At 41.6% G+C, this 16,340-nt stretch overlaps 1 protein-coding gene and 1 long non-coding RNA gene across 3 annotated transcripts in view; one reads left to right on the forward strand and one right to left on the reverse strand.

Annotated features, from left to right (window-relative positions):
- ZNF407 (zinc finger protein 407) overlaps positions 1-3,947 on the forward strand; it is a 334,843-nt gene extending 330,896 nt beyond the window's left edge. Inside the window, exon 10 of one of the 2 annotated variants that reach the window (XR_008331522.1) lies at positions 2,319-2,388. Coding sequence is in view for 1 of the 2 variants with exons in the window: in XM_053396659.1 (XP_053252634.1) it covers positions 2,319-3,685 (1,367 nt within the window). In the remaining variant the exon portion in view is untranslated. Of the gene's footprint in view, positions 1-2,318 lie in introns of both variants that reach the window. The other variant, XM_053396659.1, reaches the window with a different exon arrangement.
- Positions 1-4,869, reverse strand: part of LOC128417671 (uncharacterized) — a 39,451-nt gene extending 34,582 nt beyond the window's left edge. The window contains exons 1-2 of the long non-coding RNA XR_008331523.1: positions 4,799-4,869; positions 1,998-2,154 (exon numbers count right to left, since the gene is read on the reverse strand). This is a non-coding gene — a long non-coding RNA (uncharacterized LOC128417671). The remainder of the gene's footprint in view (positions 1-1,997; positions 2,155-4,798) is intronic.
- Positions 4,870-16,340: the final 11,471 nt, after the last annotated feature.

The following is a 16,340-nucleotide window of genomic DNA, read 5'->3' on the forward strand; positions in this document are numbered from 1 at the left end:
CAAGCAGTCAGAATGGCATAATTATCAGTGCTGCAAGGAATTTACAGGATAACTCAACCCCCACGGGACTTCCCATTCAATTGCCGAGTAAAGACTGGAGATGCATAAATTCACAGATGCAGCATTTACCTCAGAAGCAAAGGAAGGGGGTGTCTTTCTTTATCTTCTTCCCTTTTTACTTCCTAAATATCACAATCTCATATTGTGTGTGTCCATTGTAAGATTTTGATCTGAGGAATTATTTTGACTGATGGCTACATAAAAATAGGATTTGTGGTGGTGTTTGGATTTGAGACCATATCATTGCAAGGCTCATCTTACATCATGTCAACAAAGCCAGACTCCTGAGAGAATTAATTACGCTGATTCTATTATGAAACACAGATGAGTTCTGATTTTTTTTTCTTAATTGTCCCTTTGTGCTGATTTTCTCCTTTCTACTGTTTCTCCAAGTTGAATGCCTTGAGTATGCTCATGCCCATAGAGACAAACAGTTATAAAAAGACATAGCCACCATTCTCTGTTTCCCTGTAGTCCTTCCTTGCCAAAATTTAATTCATCAGTGAGTGCAAGATCAATCATGTTGTATCATTTGGGGGGGCACTTTTCAACCGTTTAAATTGTTCATTAAAAAAAGGAAGGCTTTCTCCTGACTTGAAATCTAAAATTAAGATGGTACGGTACAGTACACAGTTTTTATGGTGAGCTTGAATCTTTCAGCTTTAGCAGCAGCCATGGAAATATTTAGCAACTTGAACTACAACTGCATTACATTTAAAATACCATGTCCTAGAACAGGGATGGGGAATCTTTGGCTCAGGGGCCAAATGGAGTCCTTTGTGGGTCTCCGTCTGGCTTTTGTGTCATGGAATTCTACTCACTATTGATGCAGAGCAGAACCAGACCAGAGGCAATTAATATTTCATCCAGCAGAGCTTCACTGCTACTGCAGGCAAATGAGCATAATGGTCACAAATCCAATAAATTCAGCATTGGGGAAAATATTGGGAACCTCAGGTCTGGGGGCCAAATCCGCCCTTCCAGGCCGCTCTATCGAACATTCCCTGGGCCACACCCCACCCTGCTTCACACTCTGAATGTTTTCGTTTGGGTAGAATGCTTAGCATTGCACTGATAAAATGGCTTTTTCTTCCAATTTCTATACAAATCTAGGCTATAGATTTTCTTTCAAGCTGTCACAGGTGTCACAATCTCATTCTGATAAAGAGCTCTTTCCTCACAGTTCCCCTTTCCTTCCCCTCCCCCTGGGCTTTGTGGTTTATATCCTGGCTTGTTAAACCACAGTTTCTCATGACATCCAAGCCAGGAAACTCTGGTTTCATCATTCACAACATGGCTTGTAATAGTGATGAAACTACACATTTCCTTGCTCAAGTGTCATGTGAACCCATTGTTTAATAAGCCGTGTTAGGAGTGCCAACACTGGGCACATGAGAGGAGGTGGGTAGAGCAGCAACAAGGGGGAATTGCATTTATTATACTACCTTTTACTCAAGTTGCTCTAGGCAGCATACATGGTTCTTCCCTTATCTCATCCCAACAACAGAGGCATATACTTTATTCTGGGGTTGATAAACCATGGGCCCTTGGCTTGAAACTGTGACAGCTGGGCCAATGTATTTCCTTTCAGAAATAAGCACAACAGATAACTGAAACTGACTTTGTTCAAGTGAAATCAATGTCATTAATAACGTTCCGTTTTGAAGGCATTGTTGCTATTGTATGTATTACTACAGTTGGAAAGATTTCAAATTCCCAAGCAACTTGAATAAAAAGATAGTTTTCTAAGAATGACTGGGTGTTTTTTATGATTAAATTCAGTGCTGTTTCAGTGCCTAAGATTTGTTTCATTTGCCAGAATGTAATCGGTTAAAAAAAGCAAAATATAGAAATATGGCTGCCTGCTGTTTTTTAAAAAAATCTGTATCTTTTATTATGGTGATAAAATGCTGTCCATGATGGGTTTCGAGACTCACATTCTGATGATTCTGGTCCAGACCGCTTGATGTAGACACAGCCTTTAGAAATCTCCTTTATAGATCTCAGAATGGTCACTGATGAAAGCAGGTTTCTGAACACAGTGGACCCAACAGGGCTCTTTGTTTTGTTTCATCTTGTGTTTCTGGATATTCACTTTGGAAATAATGATATAGTATTTATTTGGACCTGTACTTAAATTATTGGTTTATTTTGCAATTTAGACCCCCAAAATATTAATTCATATTATTAGTATTTTGACTTGGTATCCCCCCCCCCAATTTTCATATTTAAACCAACCTTTCCTTTTTTCTTTTTAGGCATAGTTTCTAAGTCATACGAATGCCGGCTGAAGGGTCAGGGAGCTACATTTGTCGAAACCACCAGCCCTTTCACCACTGCAGCCCTGGATGAAATTTCTCCAATAAAAGATAAATCCCTTCATGATGGCAGAAGACACCTGCAATCCACTGAACAAGTTCAGCAGGTGATTATTATTCAAGGATATGACAGCGATTTTGCAATTGATGCCTCAGTGGAGGAAACCGCAGCGGCTACGCTTCAGACTTTGGCAATGGCTGGCCAAGTGGCACGGGTTGTCCATATTACGGAAGATGGACAAGTTATAACCACAAGTCAAAATGGCTCTCATGTAAGCACCATGATTCCAGGGCAAATACTCGCTGAACAGCTGTCGGATGGGAAGACACAAGTGGTGGTTGTTGAAGGCCCTCTGGGAGGAAATGATATTGAAGATGCTGTTTCCATAGGAACAGCATCAGACCCTGGAAGTACCATGGTGCAACAGATAGTGAGACGAGAAATTTTAGAACCACCTGATGTAACTAGAGTACACCCGCCTGAGTCTGCCTCAGCACTAGATGCCTTGCTTTGTGCTGTAACAGAGCTTGGTAAAGCAGAGAACAAAGCAGAACTCCTGGACAGGGCACGATTTTGTCACAAAGAAGCATTACAAATGTCAAATCCAGAAGCAGACATTGTTTGCAACGACACTACAGCACAGGAAACACAAATGTTCCATGAAGCTCAAGAGACCGAGGAAGAGCAAGAACCCATGGAAGTAGTAACGCAGGTTGTGCACCCATCTACCATAATTGCATCTCAGGAGAGAGCTCAGGTCACCTTCAAGAAGATGGTTGAGGGAGTGCTCCAGTTTGCTGTGTGTGATACAGCTGCAGCTGATCAACTGATAAAAGAAGGTGTCACTCAGGTTATCGTGAATGAGGAAGGAACTGTGCATATGGTGGCTAGAGAAGGTTCTCAGATAATAATGCAAGAAGCTGGCAGTCATGCCCTAAGTGTCCGAAGTGAACACATGAACCTGGTTGAGTCTGATGGAGAAATTTCACAAATCATTGTCACAGAGGAAATCGCTCAAGCCATGGTTCAAGATTCTAACACCAATCTCTCTGATGGTCCAACCCATTACATTGTAACAAGATTACCACAGGAGATTGAGGATGAGTCTGGAGGAGTATACTCACATGCTGTGATAAAGACAGATGAGCAGCAAGAGATTGTGCAGACTGGTACTGTTATAAATTCCAATAATGTATGTGATGGAAATGCTGAACACCTAGCTAGTATGGTCATTTTTACAGAAGATTGCTCACAAACAGCTATTATCCAGGGCCAAAGAGATAACAATGAACTACAAGAAGCATGAAAGAACTCTGTCTTTATGGGTTTGATAAAAGACAACATTGAACATTTGGTGACATGATATTTCATGTTTAATTTGTAAAGCATTCTTTAATGGTCTTTGTCCATCCAGGTACTCAACACATTTTGTGTTAAGTTAGCAAAAGCAGCTGGGAATGCTAAACAGAAAGGGAATTGTCCATTTTTGCATAACTAATGTTGAAATTTGAGTACAAATATTGGCAGGTTTACAAAATAAAATTAAAACACCAAAGGTATCAATTTAATTCTCTTCATTAGTTTGGTTAATTTTGTTTGCCAGTTCATTACATTATGACATAGTAGACTTAAGTCTTTCTTGCAATTAATTATGTTAAACTTGACTTGTATGTATTTGCGTATGGAGAGCAAACTAATATACATGCACCCATATTACCTAGTTGAGCCACACATTGACAATTTGTAAATTGAAGTTGGATTCTACATTCACAAATTGGTCAGGCATTCCAAACAACCCAGTTATTCCTACTCAAAATACAGAGTTTCCAATGAAATAATCTCATGACATGTGTTAACTTACCTTTCTTTGAATATATTAGGCTTTTTTAATTGCTCCCCCCCTAATTTGACTTCAGTCAATCCTCCAAGATCAAAACTTAACTAAAACCTCTGTTGAAGTTTTCACAAAAGAACCTGTTGATTCAGAAAGGCCTTAATACCTATAACTTTTATATACAGTAATGACTTCATTTGAAACCTTTATTCAGTTTTTTTTAACAAATAGAGCTTCACATATCTACAATTCTGCAGTTCAATTTGTGAATGACTTTTGGAAACATTAGATAAGGTTTCTTCTATATAAAATTCTGCCATTGACCTTAACAAGTGGAAAAGAGTTGATCTGGCATTTATATCTGGATCAGAATGTTGATTATCTAGTTGTGGATAAGTTCTGAGTTTTCAGTGCAAGCTCCTGTTGAAAAGATCCAAATGCTTTTGTTTTGTCTAAGAAATCTAAACTATGATATGGATGGGGTTGGGTTGTTTTTGTTCTTTTTTTCAATAAAACAATAGCACTAAAAGGAGTATTGTCATTTTTAAAAATATTAGGCTGTCATTCCACACCCAGTGTACTCACCAGAACTTAGTTGAGTTGGGGTGGTCACCATAACCAGGTGCTGGATCTCTCTGTGTCCCTGTGTTTGCATGCCTGGGAGGGATGAAGGAATGAAGGAGTTGCAACTATTAGGTGTACTTGTTTGTTTTGGTGCAAAGGGTATAAATCAAGCAGAATTCATGTTCAACTTCAGACCACCAAATATAGAAAAGACAGGGCACAGTAGTCTATTCTAGAATTAACTGCTTAAACATCTATATCCCAGGGTGCTGCATAGAACACGTGCTTCTATGCAGGGTGGCAGATGCTTTGCTGTTGTTTTTATTTTCCAGGTTGGATATGTCAGATCAGCCAAAAAGGGGGGTGGGGAGAGAGAAAGAGAAAGAGAGAGCATAAAAAAAGACACTGAGATTCATAATTAGCCGAGTTTGACTTGCTCATCCTTCTTAAATGTGACAGGCTGCTCACTTCTTCTTAAATACTGTCTTCAGCAAACGGTGACAGGATCAACTTCCGTTTGTTATCAGGATAAAGGTGACCTTTACAAAATGATGGCCCTCTGCAAGATTCTCACAGATGCTCAAAGGAATGTTTTTCATTGAAAAGATTTCTTCTTGATCATTTTGCCTGTTAACTGGAGCCCTCTGGTCTTGTGGCTTGGATGCTAATTCTTAGCTATGCTCAGTCCTGTATGGCTAACCTTTCCGCTGCAGTACAGGGTGTTGACATTGACATGCTCAGTTTACCATTTGTGATTTATTTAGGATAAATATGTCTCAGGTGGCATTTAATCCTTCATAAAACCAGTGTAGCCTGCAGTGTCAAACCAGCAATCACATTGTATGCACAATGAAAAGAGCAGACCTTTGCATAAAGGTGGGGTGTGTGCAGGAAGTGTTCTCCGGCTTGGGAGTACTGAGAATGGATTCTCTGGAATCCTAGATTAATAAGACATGTCCCTTTGCCTAGGAGCAGATCCTGTCTGTTACCACCCAGCTCAGACCACCGCTCGCTCTTCAGTACGTTACTAGATTAAACATACAGGTGCATGTCAAGAATTGGGCTTCTGCTCGTTCATAAACACTTAAAACATATTTCTTTGGCAGCAGAAACTTTTCCATAGTTGCACATGCTATTGAATTTTCTACCTTGTTTGCTTCCCATGTTTTCAATTCCTCCAGAGTAGGAGGAAGTGCAACATCCAGGGATGTGGCTCCCAAGGTGATATCTTAATTTATACATGACAGGTGCATTCTCCAATCCAGAGTCCCCAAGGTATCTGCTAGAGATGGAGGACTGAGCAGGAAAAAGTTGGCTGAAGTTCAAATTCCATCAGTCAGTTCCTACAACAGAGCTGACATCCCACTACCAAAATTGGGCCTGACCAAGTCAGAGACTCCACATTGCTTACAATTCTCAGCATGCCTAGCAAAATTTGAACATATACAGCCTCAGGCACTAAACTAGGTCCTAGTGCCTGTCAACCATGCAGAATTGGGCTAATGGCAGTTGTAGTCTGATGGCTTTTGGAAGGCACTTTGTTTACCATCCTTGTCCTACTGTCTTAAGGCCAGTAAGAAGTTATTGGAATCCTAAACAATGAAATGATTTCATGGACCATTTTTGCCAGAGGTACAAAAATGTAGGCTTGGCTTCCTAGCCACCATCTATTTGGCCACGCTGCCAACTCCACCCCAGCCACACACATACCCAACTCCTTTGGCATAAGCTTTAATATGAGCTGCTCTGAACAGTTTCAAATGGCATGTCGTAGCATCAGAACAAGGGGGATGATTGTGAAGAGGGTAACTGTGCAAGTGCAGTGTATTTTCCTTCACTGCAGCAAGTTCCAGCTGAGAAGGCAAGGCTCCTTGGTTGATATGAGCCAATTGATCTTCTCTTTGTAGAAACTTAACAAGTAGGAGAGAGGGGAAATGGAAAGCTCTCCGTCAAATAGCTGCAGCCTTCCCCAGTGAAACGCATACCTTCTAGCATACTGTCTCCTGCCACATTTTGGAAGAAAAGTACCTTGAAAGCAAATTCTTAAAAGAAACACCTGAAAATTCTTTTTAGCTAAAGTGAAACCAAAAAAGCCCAAAGCTAAATGCTGTTCTGTCTCCCAACAAGATGAGGTTCACCATGGAAGTTAGATGAACTGGAGTCAAATAGCTGATGTGCCAAGAGGTCTGCACATGTGGGTTGTGAACAGTGCTGCAGGCATTGTTGTCATTTATAAATGCTATCTTTGCAACCACAGTGTTGATGGCAAAATCCTTCAAGAGATGTATTTGTTATGATTGTAGGCACAATTGTGTTGGGGTAGTGCTTCTTCCCAATGAACTTGCTTGCCCAAGGCTTGCCCAAGTTTGCATTGGAAGAATCTCTCCTTTTAGAAAAAGCACAGGGGACCAAGAGGTAGGGGATTGAGCTACTGGCAAGATGAGAGGACTCAGCAGTAGCAAGTAAGCCCCAACAGAAACAACATTTTTTGGCCAAGACTTTCTGCCTTGTATGTTTCCTGAGCAAAACTGTTATAAAGAAACCCAGAGAAGAAAAGCTTGTCTTGAACTCTAAGGTAGAGTTAAGATCAAGTGAACAAATTATGTAACAGAAAAAGGTCATTCATTGGGTGAAATAAAAATGGAAAAGTGGAATTTTCAAACACATACACACCCTATTTTACACTACAATATTAGCCCATAATTTCAAATAGGTACATGGCTCACTTTAAACAGCCTACTTCTGTTCGATCTTGTTGAAGAATACAATTCTTTTCTCTGCTCCTCTAGGGTGATATCATTTTATATGAGGAAAAAAGTTAGCTCAGATGGCAGTTATGCGTTTCGGAAGCACCTTCTAATCAGGGATTGGTGATTCATTATTAGCTTCAGCAGGCGATCCATCTGACATGTAAGGGGGAAAAATTAGCAGCTGTCACTGCATGATGAGTTAATTTCCTGATAGGTCTGACACTGAAAAGCCATTTGAAGACATGGAGATGGCTGATGAGAAAACCTGGTGCTGCTTTATAATTGGAGAGAAAGAAAGGGCATAGAGACAGAACAATTTGCAAAGGAGGGGTTCAGGCTAAGCTACAAGTGGTGGCGGCTGTTTGGCTGTTTGCTAGAAGGGGCTCTTCACAATCATCCACATTGCTGGGGCACACCCACCTTAGGCACTTATTACCCTGAAATGGAAGCCATCTATTTCCTTGTTGCTTTGTGTTGCTATTTTCAGTGGTTTGTAATTAGTGTACTCAGACAGTTTTACTCCTTACAATCTGTGCATATGCTGGGTGCAAGCATGTGGTTGGGTTGTTCTGCGGGTGACATAGAGAACTGACATGTTAGTGGGAAGAGGAGAAAATGAGGTTCTGCCTCTTGTACTTTTTTGCTGCTATTTTCTGTAATTGCAGCTGCAGATCTCAGTCATAGAAATAAATGAATTTAATCAAAATGGTGATGGTCATGGTGATGATGATGATGATGAAGAAGCAGCATTCCAAGGGGAAGAGATGATAAAAATAAGCATTACATAATACAAATTGCAAAAAAGTTTGAGAAAACGTCTAAAAAGACAGCCTTCCTGTTCACAACTACCTGAAAGTTTCATTGATTGTGCTGATAGTGTACAATCAGAGGACATCTAACATATTCAGATAATCAGAAATTTGGATGAATGAAAGCAGCTCTATACTTGGTTATGTATAGATTGAGTTAAGTGGCAACATAGACTAATCACATATGACTAATTACACATGTGAACCAGACACTTAACTGTGCAGTCCTATACTGTATAAATCCACCTGAGGTCATACATGCACATTGGTGCGTGTGCACACATGCAATGGTCCTGTTTAAACAAATTCGACCCATTATTATGCTACAGTTTTTCTAGTTTTGCACATAGAAGGGAGATCACCCACTTCCATTGTATTGTACAATAGCAAAGCTGCATTATACTAGATTAAATGAATATGGCGAAGTGGCCAGTACAAACAGAATCACATCATTTTTTCCAGTGGCGTGCGGTCATTGGACTAGAGGGACTAGCCTAGTCCCCTAAATGTTCCCGGTAAATTAGAGTATTAAAGTATTAAAGCCTGGTGACTCCTTCCCAAAGCCGGGAAGCTTCTGACTGGCTTAGGGAGGGAGGTACGATGCTTACACACGTGGTGTTGGGACACCACAACATCACACGCATAACATCCCCCGCCCCATCGTCCACACAAGCTAGTGCCTCTGGCTGTAACTGTTCCCCTATGAAAAATTTCACCACACACCACTGCTTCTTTCCCACATTAGTCCTTTCCCAATCTAGTGGGGCCAGGGCAAGCATTAAAGAAACGGTACTACCATAGTAGGAGATGGCATGGTGGGGCAGCAATGCTTACCTGATCTCCCAACAGCTGGGTCACTGCTGTTCTCTGGGAGGGGGAAGGGCAAGTTGGCAGTGTGTTTGTGCTGTTTGTACTGCACCAACCTCCCTGCTGTCTCACTCTTCCCTCTGTTGGTAAGCAGCAGCGATGCAAAAGCCAGGAGGTCAGGTAAACAATGACGACCCACCACCTGTCTACTACAGCATGAGAGGTCTGTATTCAGCAGCCTTCAATGACACTGTAGGGCATGTACGCAGAACCTATAGCCCTCCAAATGACAGTATTCCCAGTAAGCCCCCTTATCATGCCCACACAGTTTTGTAAAACTTCAGGGTTGACAGGGTATAAGGAAAGTGCCAGCTGCCTCTCTTAGGTAAAAAGGGATAGCTGCTCTTCACAGGGATGCTTTCTCCAAGGCCCAGCTTGCTGCACATGGAGAGGACAGAGGAACATGCATTCTTCCTCCATGGCTACCCTTCGCCCAGAGCATCCTCTGAGCCAAGCAAAGTTGAGAACAAGGCTGTGTTCCACTACTTATGAAGCAGCCTTGTGGAGCACTAGCCTTTCTCTCATTATCTAAGCTGGACACAGTGAAAGCAGCAGTATTAGCTCCTAGAACCTACTGATGCAACCACTGGTGTCAAATCCTGGCCCCAGCTGAGAGTGTCATTCCACTGAGCATTTCCCCAAGGCATTTTGCTCCTTAGGACAGAGCATCAAACTGCAGCCCCACCCATGCCCTCTGTCAAAGTGCATAGCGCCGAAGACCAACCATGCTATTTTGGTATCTGAGGCAGAAAATTCTATGAGCACCTTTCTTCTACTCTCTCCAGGACTCAAAAAAAAAAAAAAACCCAATAAATGAAAGCATTGCCCTCTCATGACACTCAATATCATCTACTTGAGGATGCTACCTCACTCTGCCCAATAGTAGGACTGGCCCTGTAAATAACCCACAGCATTATCTGCCACTACCTGTAGGAAAGGGTGTGCTCAGCACATTGGTATCAGAACAGATAGCATGTGGTTATTGTTTTATGTGACAGCCCCCCTGCCCATGTATGTGTGTGAAATTCATCACTGCAAAATTTAGATGTGTGAATTTTGAAGGATGACTGCATTCTGGTACACACATTGTTCCAGCAAATATGAACTAGTTTAAGTTCACCTTTAGATGCCAACTGAATCATTTCTCTCATCCTTACACCCAGATAGGTGTGCAGAGTTGCCTTTTTAGAGCAGGGTTGTGGAACCTGTGACCCTTCATAGGTTGCTTGGCTCCAATGCCAGCCAGCTCCAGCCCTCACTGCCACATGCCAGGGATGATGGGAGGCATCATCCAGCAACTTCTGGAGAGCCAGTTTAGCCACCTCTGCCTTAGACTAATAACAATACTATTTGAAATATTTGTTGATTACCAATTTTAGCAGTTGCTTTCCAAAGAACCCCCGGTGTGCTCCTGCTGCCATGATTGTATATCTCTTAACGTGTTCCTGTAGGAACAGAGCGTCTGTGCCATGCATTTCTCTTTAATTCCTCTTCCCCCATTATGCATAAACTTGGAAGCAATTCACTAAATGCATTCAGATGCATGTCACCTGCAGATGTAAAACACATCTGGTACACAGAGTTCTTTGCAAATACAATGGAAATCAGTAGCTACAGAGGCAAAACAGTGGAAAACTCACTAATGTGCTGCTCTTCAAAACAACAATCCATATGTATGTGTGTCCTCAAAAGGACACAGGAGCAACAATAAGGAAGAGGGTGTGTTGCACTGTGTATTATGTGCATCAGGTCTTTGTAAGATGCTGTCCTTTCTGCTTTGTAGGATGCACCAGGTCTTCTCTGCTGTGAAAGTGTAAGAAATTTTGCCAGAACCCTGCTGGGCTGCTCCAATCTGGCGCTGCATTTTCCTGTCACTGGAGGTGTGGAGCAGACTCGTGTTTTCTCTTCAGCATATGGCACCAACTGCTGGTGTTTCTGCAGCTATGAAATCCAGATGCCCACCTCCAGGATGATTCTCCCTGGTTAGGGACATCTGGGCATCACATCCTACTTCATCACTCTTCCCCCTCCCACTGCCACCTTAATGGTGTACGTATTTATCAGGCTTGTCTGGAGATCGCTGAAAAGGCCAGCACAGCTGCCTGGCTACCCCATTCACCGGGATATTTTAAGCGGCATGTAAGGCTTCCCCCCCCCCTCAAATCCATCGGCCTGCTGGAAAGCAACGCTGAGAGAATTCCTCTCTTGGCTGTAAAATTTATGGTCTGTGGCAGTGCCTGACATTTCCAGGGGAAATGCAAACACCTGGAGATTCTCCAGGAATCATTTTTACTTCTGAGACATGCTGGGAGGCTGCAATTCCATTGAAATAGGCTTCTCCATTTAGAGAGGTCAGGCAAGATTTCAGTAGGAAGTAACACTTGGTGTTTCTGCACACAGATCCTCCTGCCCCCCAATTCTGATATTCATTTTCAGACATATTCACTACATACAGTATTTATTTGTTCTGATCTTTGTTATTGTCCCACTAGAAATATGATGGGCCTGATAAGGTTTTCCAGTTGGCTTTGTACTAGTGTGACTTCATTGGATTCTGATATATGACACTCTGCAATGAGATCAATCAAGCCTTGCGTCCACTGACAAAAGGTGCTTTTTTCCTTAGTAAAGCTATCCTCTATCTCTATAATAATTTTCACCCTCCCCACCATTCCGTCACACAAACTCTCTTGTTGTCTGCAGCTTGTGATACCACAAAAATGGGTGCTACTTCTGCTCTTTTCTGCAAATGGAAGCTTACGATGTTGTTAAGTAAAAACACATCTCTAAAAGAAAAAAAAATGGAAACATGGAAACTTTCACCTAAAAGGGAAGGGGAATCCCCTTTGACGTTACCTTCTTTTCCAAACAGGTAGGTAGGTAACTAGATAGGTAGATAGATAGATAGATAGATAGATAGATAGATAGATAGATAGATAGATGATAGATAGATAGGAAATTTGGTTAAAAATCCCAAGATCCTAGGTGCTTTTTTCTTTTCTTTTTAAAGGACCGAAATACATACTTGGGAAATGGATCAGGCACTATTCTTAAGATGCTGCATTTATGTTGTTGTTTTTTGCATTTGGAGTATTTTACATTAGGAGTATTTGGCTAAAGCAATCACTGTGATATGATGCAATATGTTATAAATGGCTTGCATATCAGCTATAGAATACAGAAACATTTTAGAACTGGTATTTATGAAAAACATATGGTCTAGGGGGAAATGCATATGGGTTGTTGTTGTTTTACTAATCACAAATATTTCCTTGTTGTATCCATGCAACAATGTAATCCACACACATACAAAAGGGAAGGGGGCAGAACTGAAGTTGGTGTCCTAGACTAACAAAGATCCCATTCTACCTACACCCCATGGCTGTCATCCTCCAGATCAGTCACAGGAGGTGATTTAACATAGGATGGTTGGTTTTGTGCCCTTGTACAACTCAACTGGAAGAAAACAGAGTGAATTAGGGTGAAAATCTTACTGCACACAACATATTGCACAACAAGGCTCATTTGGGAGTGTGTCATGAGGCTTGCTAAATCGAAAACAAAACAAACCGAACTATGGGAATAAATAGCATCATATTAGATGTTTGCTGTAGGGCATTAGCTTACAGGAAATAAATCCAGAAAGCTTTTCCCATTAATTTATAAGGAACCTGTGTGTGGCTTCATTGTATACAAACAAAGTGATATTTTGAGAAAATGAGTTGAATGAATTTGTGCATGACAAAACAGGTACTCTATACGTTCACATGTGAATGCACATGTTTTCTACATGATTTTTACCCTGTGCAGCAAAGAAACCCTTAACTCACAAATGAACCCATCTTTAGAGTACCCCATCAAGCTGCCTGACAGGGCACACGTCTTCTCAGAAGCAATCTCCCTTGAATTCAATGGCATTTACTCACAAGCAATGGCATTGTAAATGTGAGTTGAGCTCCAAACTGAGCTTATGGTAAAGTACAGTAATTACTCCATTTCTTCACCAAGTGCCAAACTTAGTCCAAGGTGTGGGGAGCCTTTCTCCCTCCAGATGTTACTGAACTACAACTCCCATCATCCCAAGCCATTGGTCATGCTTGCTAGGACTGGTAGGAGTTGTAGCTCAGCAACATCTGGAGGGAGAAAGGCTCCCCACACTTGCTCAGTACAGATCAATCCAAATCAATTTAAGCTTATAAATATTAAATTCGCTGACATTTCTTTAAAGTTGCTACTTCAGGATATTATGGGGTGCATTCAACATGGTGGTAAAAAGAGCATTCTATCAGCACAAGGATTTTCATCATGCTAAACTTCATATAAGATGTTCCTTAGATGAGTCTTCATCTTTCCTACCTCTATTATCTGCAGTCTATGGTATGGGCTGTCTGGAGTATAAGGGGAGGGATAGTACCACTGCTGGGGGACACGTCGTGTTCTTTTTTGGGTAATTTGTCTACCTTTGGTCCCCACCCTGCACACAGCTCTCACCTGTGGCTCCTAGAAGCTGTCAGCATGTGACAGTGGCCACATCCCGGGAAACGGCTTAGACTGACTGGCTAAACCAGGTGAGGGGAGCCAATGTGTCTCAAACCATTGGTGAGTTAGGGACTTCCCCTGCGCGTGAAGACAGGCTGCAGTAGATTGAGCTTACAAGACCAATAGGGGGCCAATGGTCAAGAAGGTGGTTTCTGCAAGTGTGGGGCAGATGGGGTTCATCAACCTGGCGAGATAGCCCATCTAGGAGAAGGAAAACTTTGATACTAAACCACAACTGCCTTGCAGCTATACCCATTCATGAGAAAGGCTTCGAGAGTAAACCCCGAGGAAAAATCTGTACCCACTACCTTGTGGGACTTCTTCGGGAAAAGAAAAGGCTAAAGAGTAAACACTACACAGAATCCAGAATGGAGTCCCTAAGACAGTTTGAAGGTGTCTTGTACATCTCCTTCTGGCAACTCCTGAAGCCAAGCTGGTGCCATATGTATTGCTCTGCTTTCTTTTGGAACACATAAGCAAGGCTAAGAGGGGGGACTTGCCGTCTGGGCAGCTCATAACCTCCATATATACTGGCCAGGCTTGTGCACCAGAGCAGTCACTTCAGTGCTGCTAACACAGCCAAAACAATACAGGAGGCAGCAGTTACGAGTTACTGGTCTCTGTGCTGTGATTCTCCAGCAGTTTGACTTCACCTCCAGAAGCACACTCCAACAGTGGCATGTATTTCATACCTGACCATAGCACAGCTACACTATATCTGGTGACCAAGGAAGTTGTTGCATAGCAGCATCAACAACATATACTGTGCTGAGATCAAAATCCCAATATGGTGGGCGAGTCATGAGGACGTGCCCAGCACAGGACTCATTGTACTTCAAGGTGAGCACTGCAACTAAGATCAGGCTTTCAGTCTATGATGGATTGTAGAATTGTAGAATTATAGAGTGGGAAGGGAACACTAGGGTCATCTAGTCCAATCTCCTGCAATGCAAGAATCTTTTGCCCAACACTGGGATTTGAACCCACAACTCTGAGATTAAGAGTCTAATGCTCTACCAACTGAGCTATCATCTACCCTTTAAAATGAATCTGCTCATTTCAGTGTCTACCAGTTCAATTTGCCACATTTCTGTATCACTCTGCAATTATTATTTTTTTAAAAAATCCTCACAAAAACTTCTCCTAATATACACAGATTGGTAATGTGGTTAAACAAATTAAAGTCATGCTTATGCAGACTTTAATATGAACAGTTTTGTACTCATTTTTAGTGGGAGAATGGCATTGTGAAATTCATGCAATTTCAAAGGATAGTTGTATTTTGGTTCACATATTTTGGAGAAATTGGATTTGAATTAAAATGTGAACCAAACCAAATTTATCCCCCATTCCTAGCTATATGCACAAGTGTAACATTTATCCCCCTGTTCAGTATTATTGAATCTTCAAGCTAGCTTGAATCTCCATTTTACTCTTCACCCTTACCATTGTCTCTGAGCACTTATCACTGAAGAACATGCCTGTTTTGACACAGAGATATCCAAAGGTATAACTGATGTAAAAACACCAGTGCAATGTTTTACAGCCTGAAACTTCTTTTACAATCCATATACAATGTCAAATGTGTCAGGTCAGTGATACTCTTAAATGGATATTTGACAGGATGTTTTAAAACCATTATGATGTTTCGTGTTAATCTAGGAAGGTCTGGAGAGCAAAGTTGTTCTAATATTAACAACTCTAATGACTGTATAATAATTTAGATGGTTCCTTTAGACATTCAAGAGCATTTATATTCATGGCTTTACTTTTATTTTACCATTCATAATGGAAGCAAAATTCTGATATGAGTTTTTGGAACCAAGGAGATGCCAAGTAGGTCTATATTGAGCTAATTCTCAATTCTACTCAGAAAAATATTAAGTGTCTCTGCCTGCTGCATTCTAAAACTGAGCCTTTCCACGATAGTCCTTTCTGTGTGCAGAAGACAACCAGACTTGTACTTCGAGTACTGGCAGTGCTACATTGTCCACCATCACACCAAGGCTAGAAGGCCACATTGCACCCTTGGCTCTGTCCTCCTCCTTGCTCACCACTCAGCCTGGTTGATGCTCAAATAAATGTTTAAGTGCAACCTGTGTGATGCTTGTCCTGGCCTAGCTGCCTCTCTGCCTGCTTGCTCGGTGAGGATCTTTTCCTAACACTGCTGTCATGAGACAGGAGAAGGTCTGACAGATTTATAGTCAAATCTAACAATGTATATTCTTGTGAGTTAGCATGCGAAGGGCTGAGACCACAGAGCCACATTGCTGATAGGCTGACCATATAAATGTAATTGGTTGAGGAAGCTCTGTGTGATGTCATTTCCCCTCTTCTCTTGGGCGGGAAGAATCAAAGAAATATTTCCTGTTCCTTCCCTCCTCCCCCCCCTCTTCATTAGCAATGTCAGCAGATGTATATTCACCTGCTCCAGGATCAGGCACATGCCCAAGGCTGTTTCTACTGCAAATATTTTGCCTACCTTTATTTATTTATTTATTTATTTATTTATTTATTTATTTATTTATTTTACTGTGGGTTAAACCACAGAGCCTAGGACTTGCCGATCAGAAGGTCAGTGGTTCGAATCGCCGCAAC

The sequence above is a fragment of the Podarcis raffonei genome, chromosome 7 (genome assembly GCF_027172205.1).
Source record: "Podarcis raffonei isolate rPodRaf1 chromosome 7, rPodRaf1.pri, whole genome shotgun sequence".
NCBI classification, from domain to species: Eukaryota; Metazoa; Chordata; class Lepidosauria; order Squamata; family Lacertidae; genus Podarcis; species Podarcis raffonei.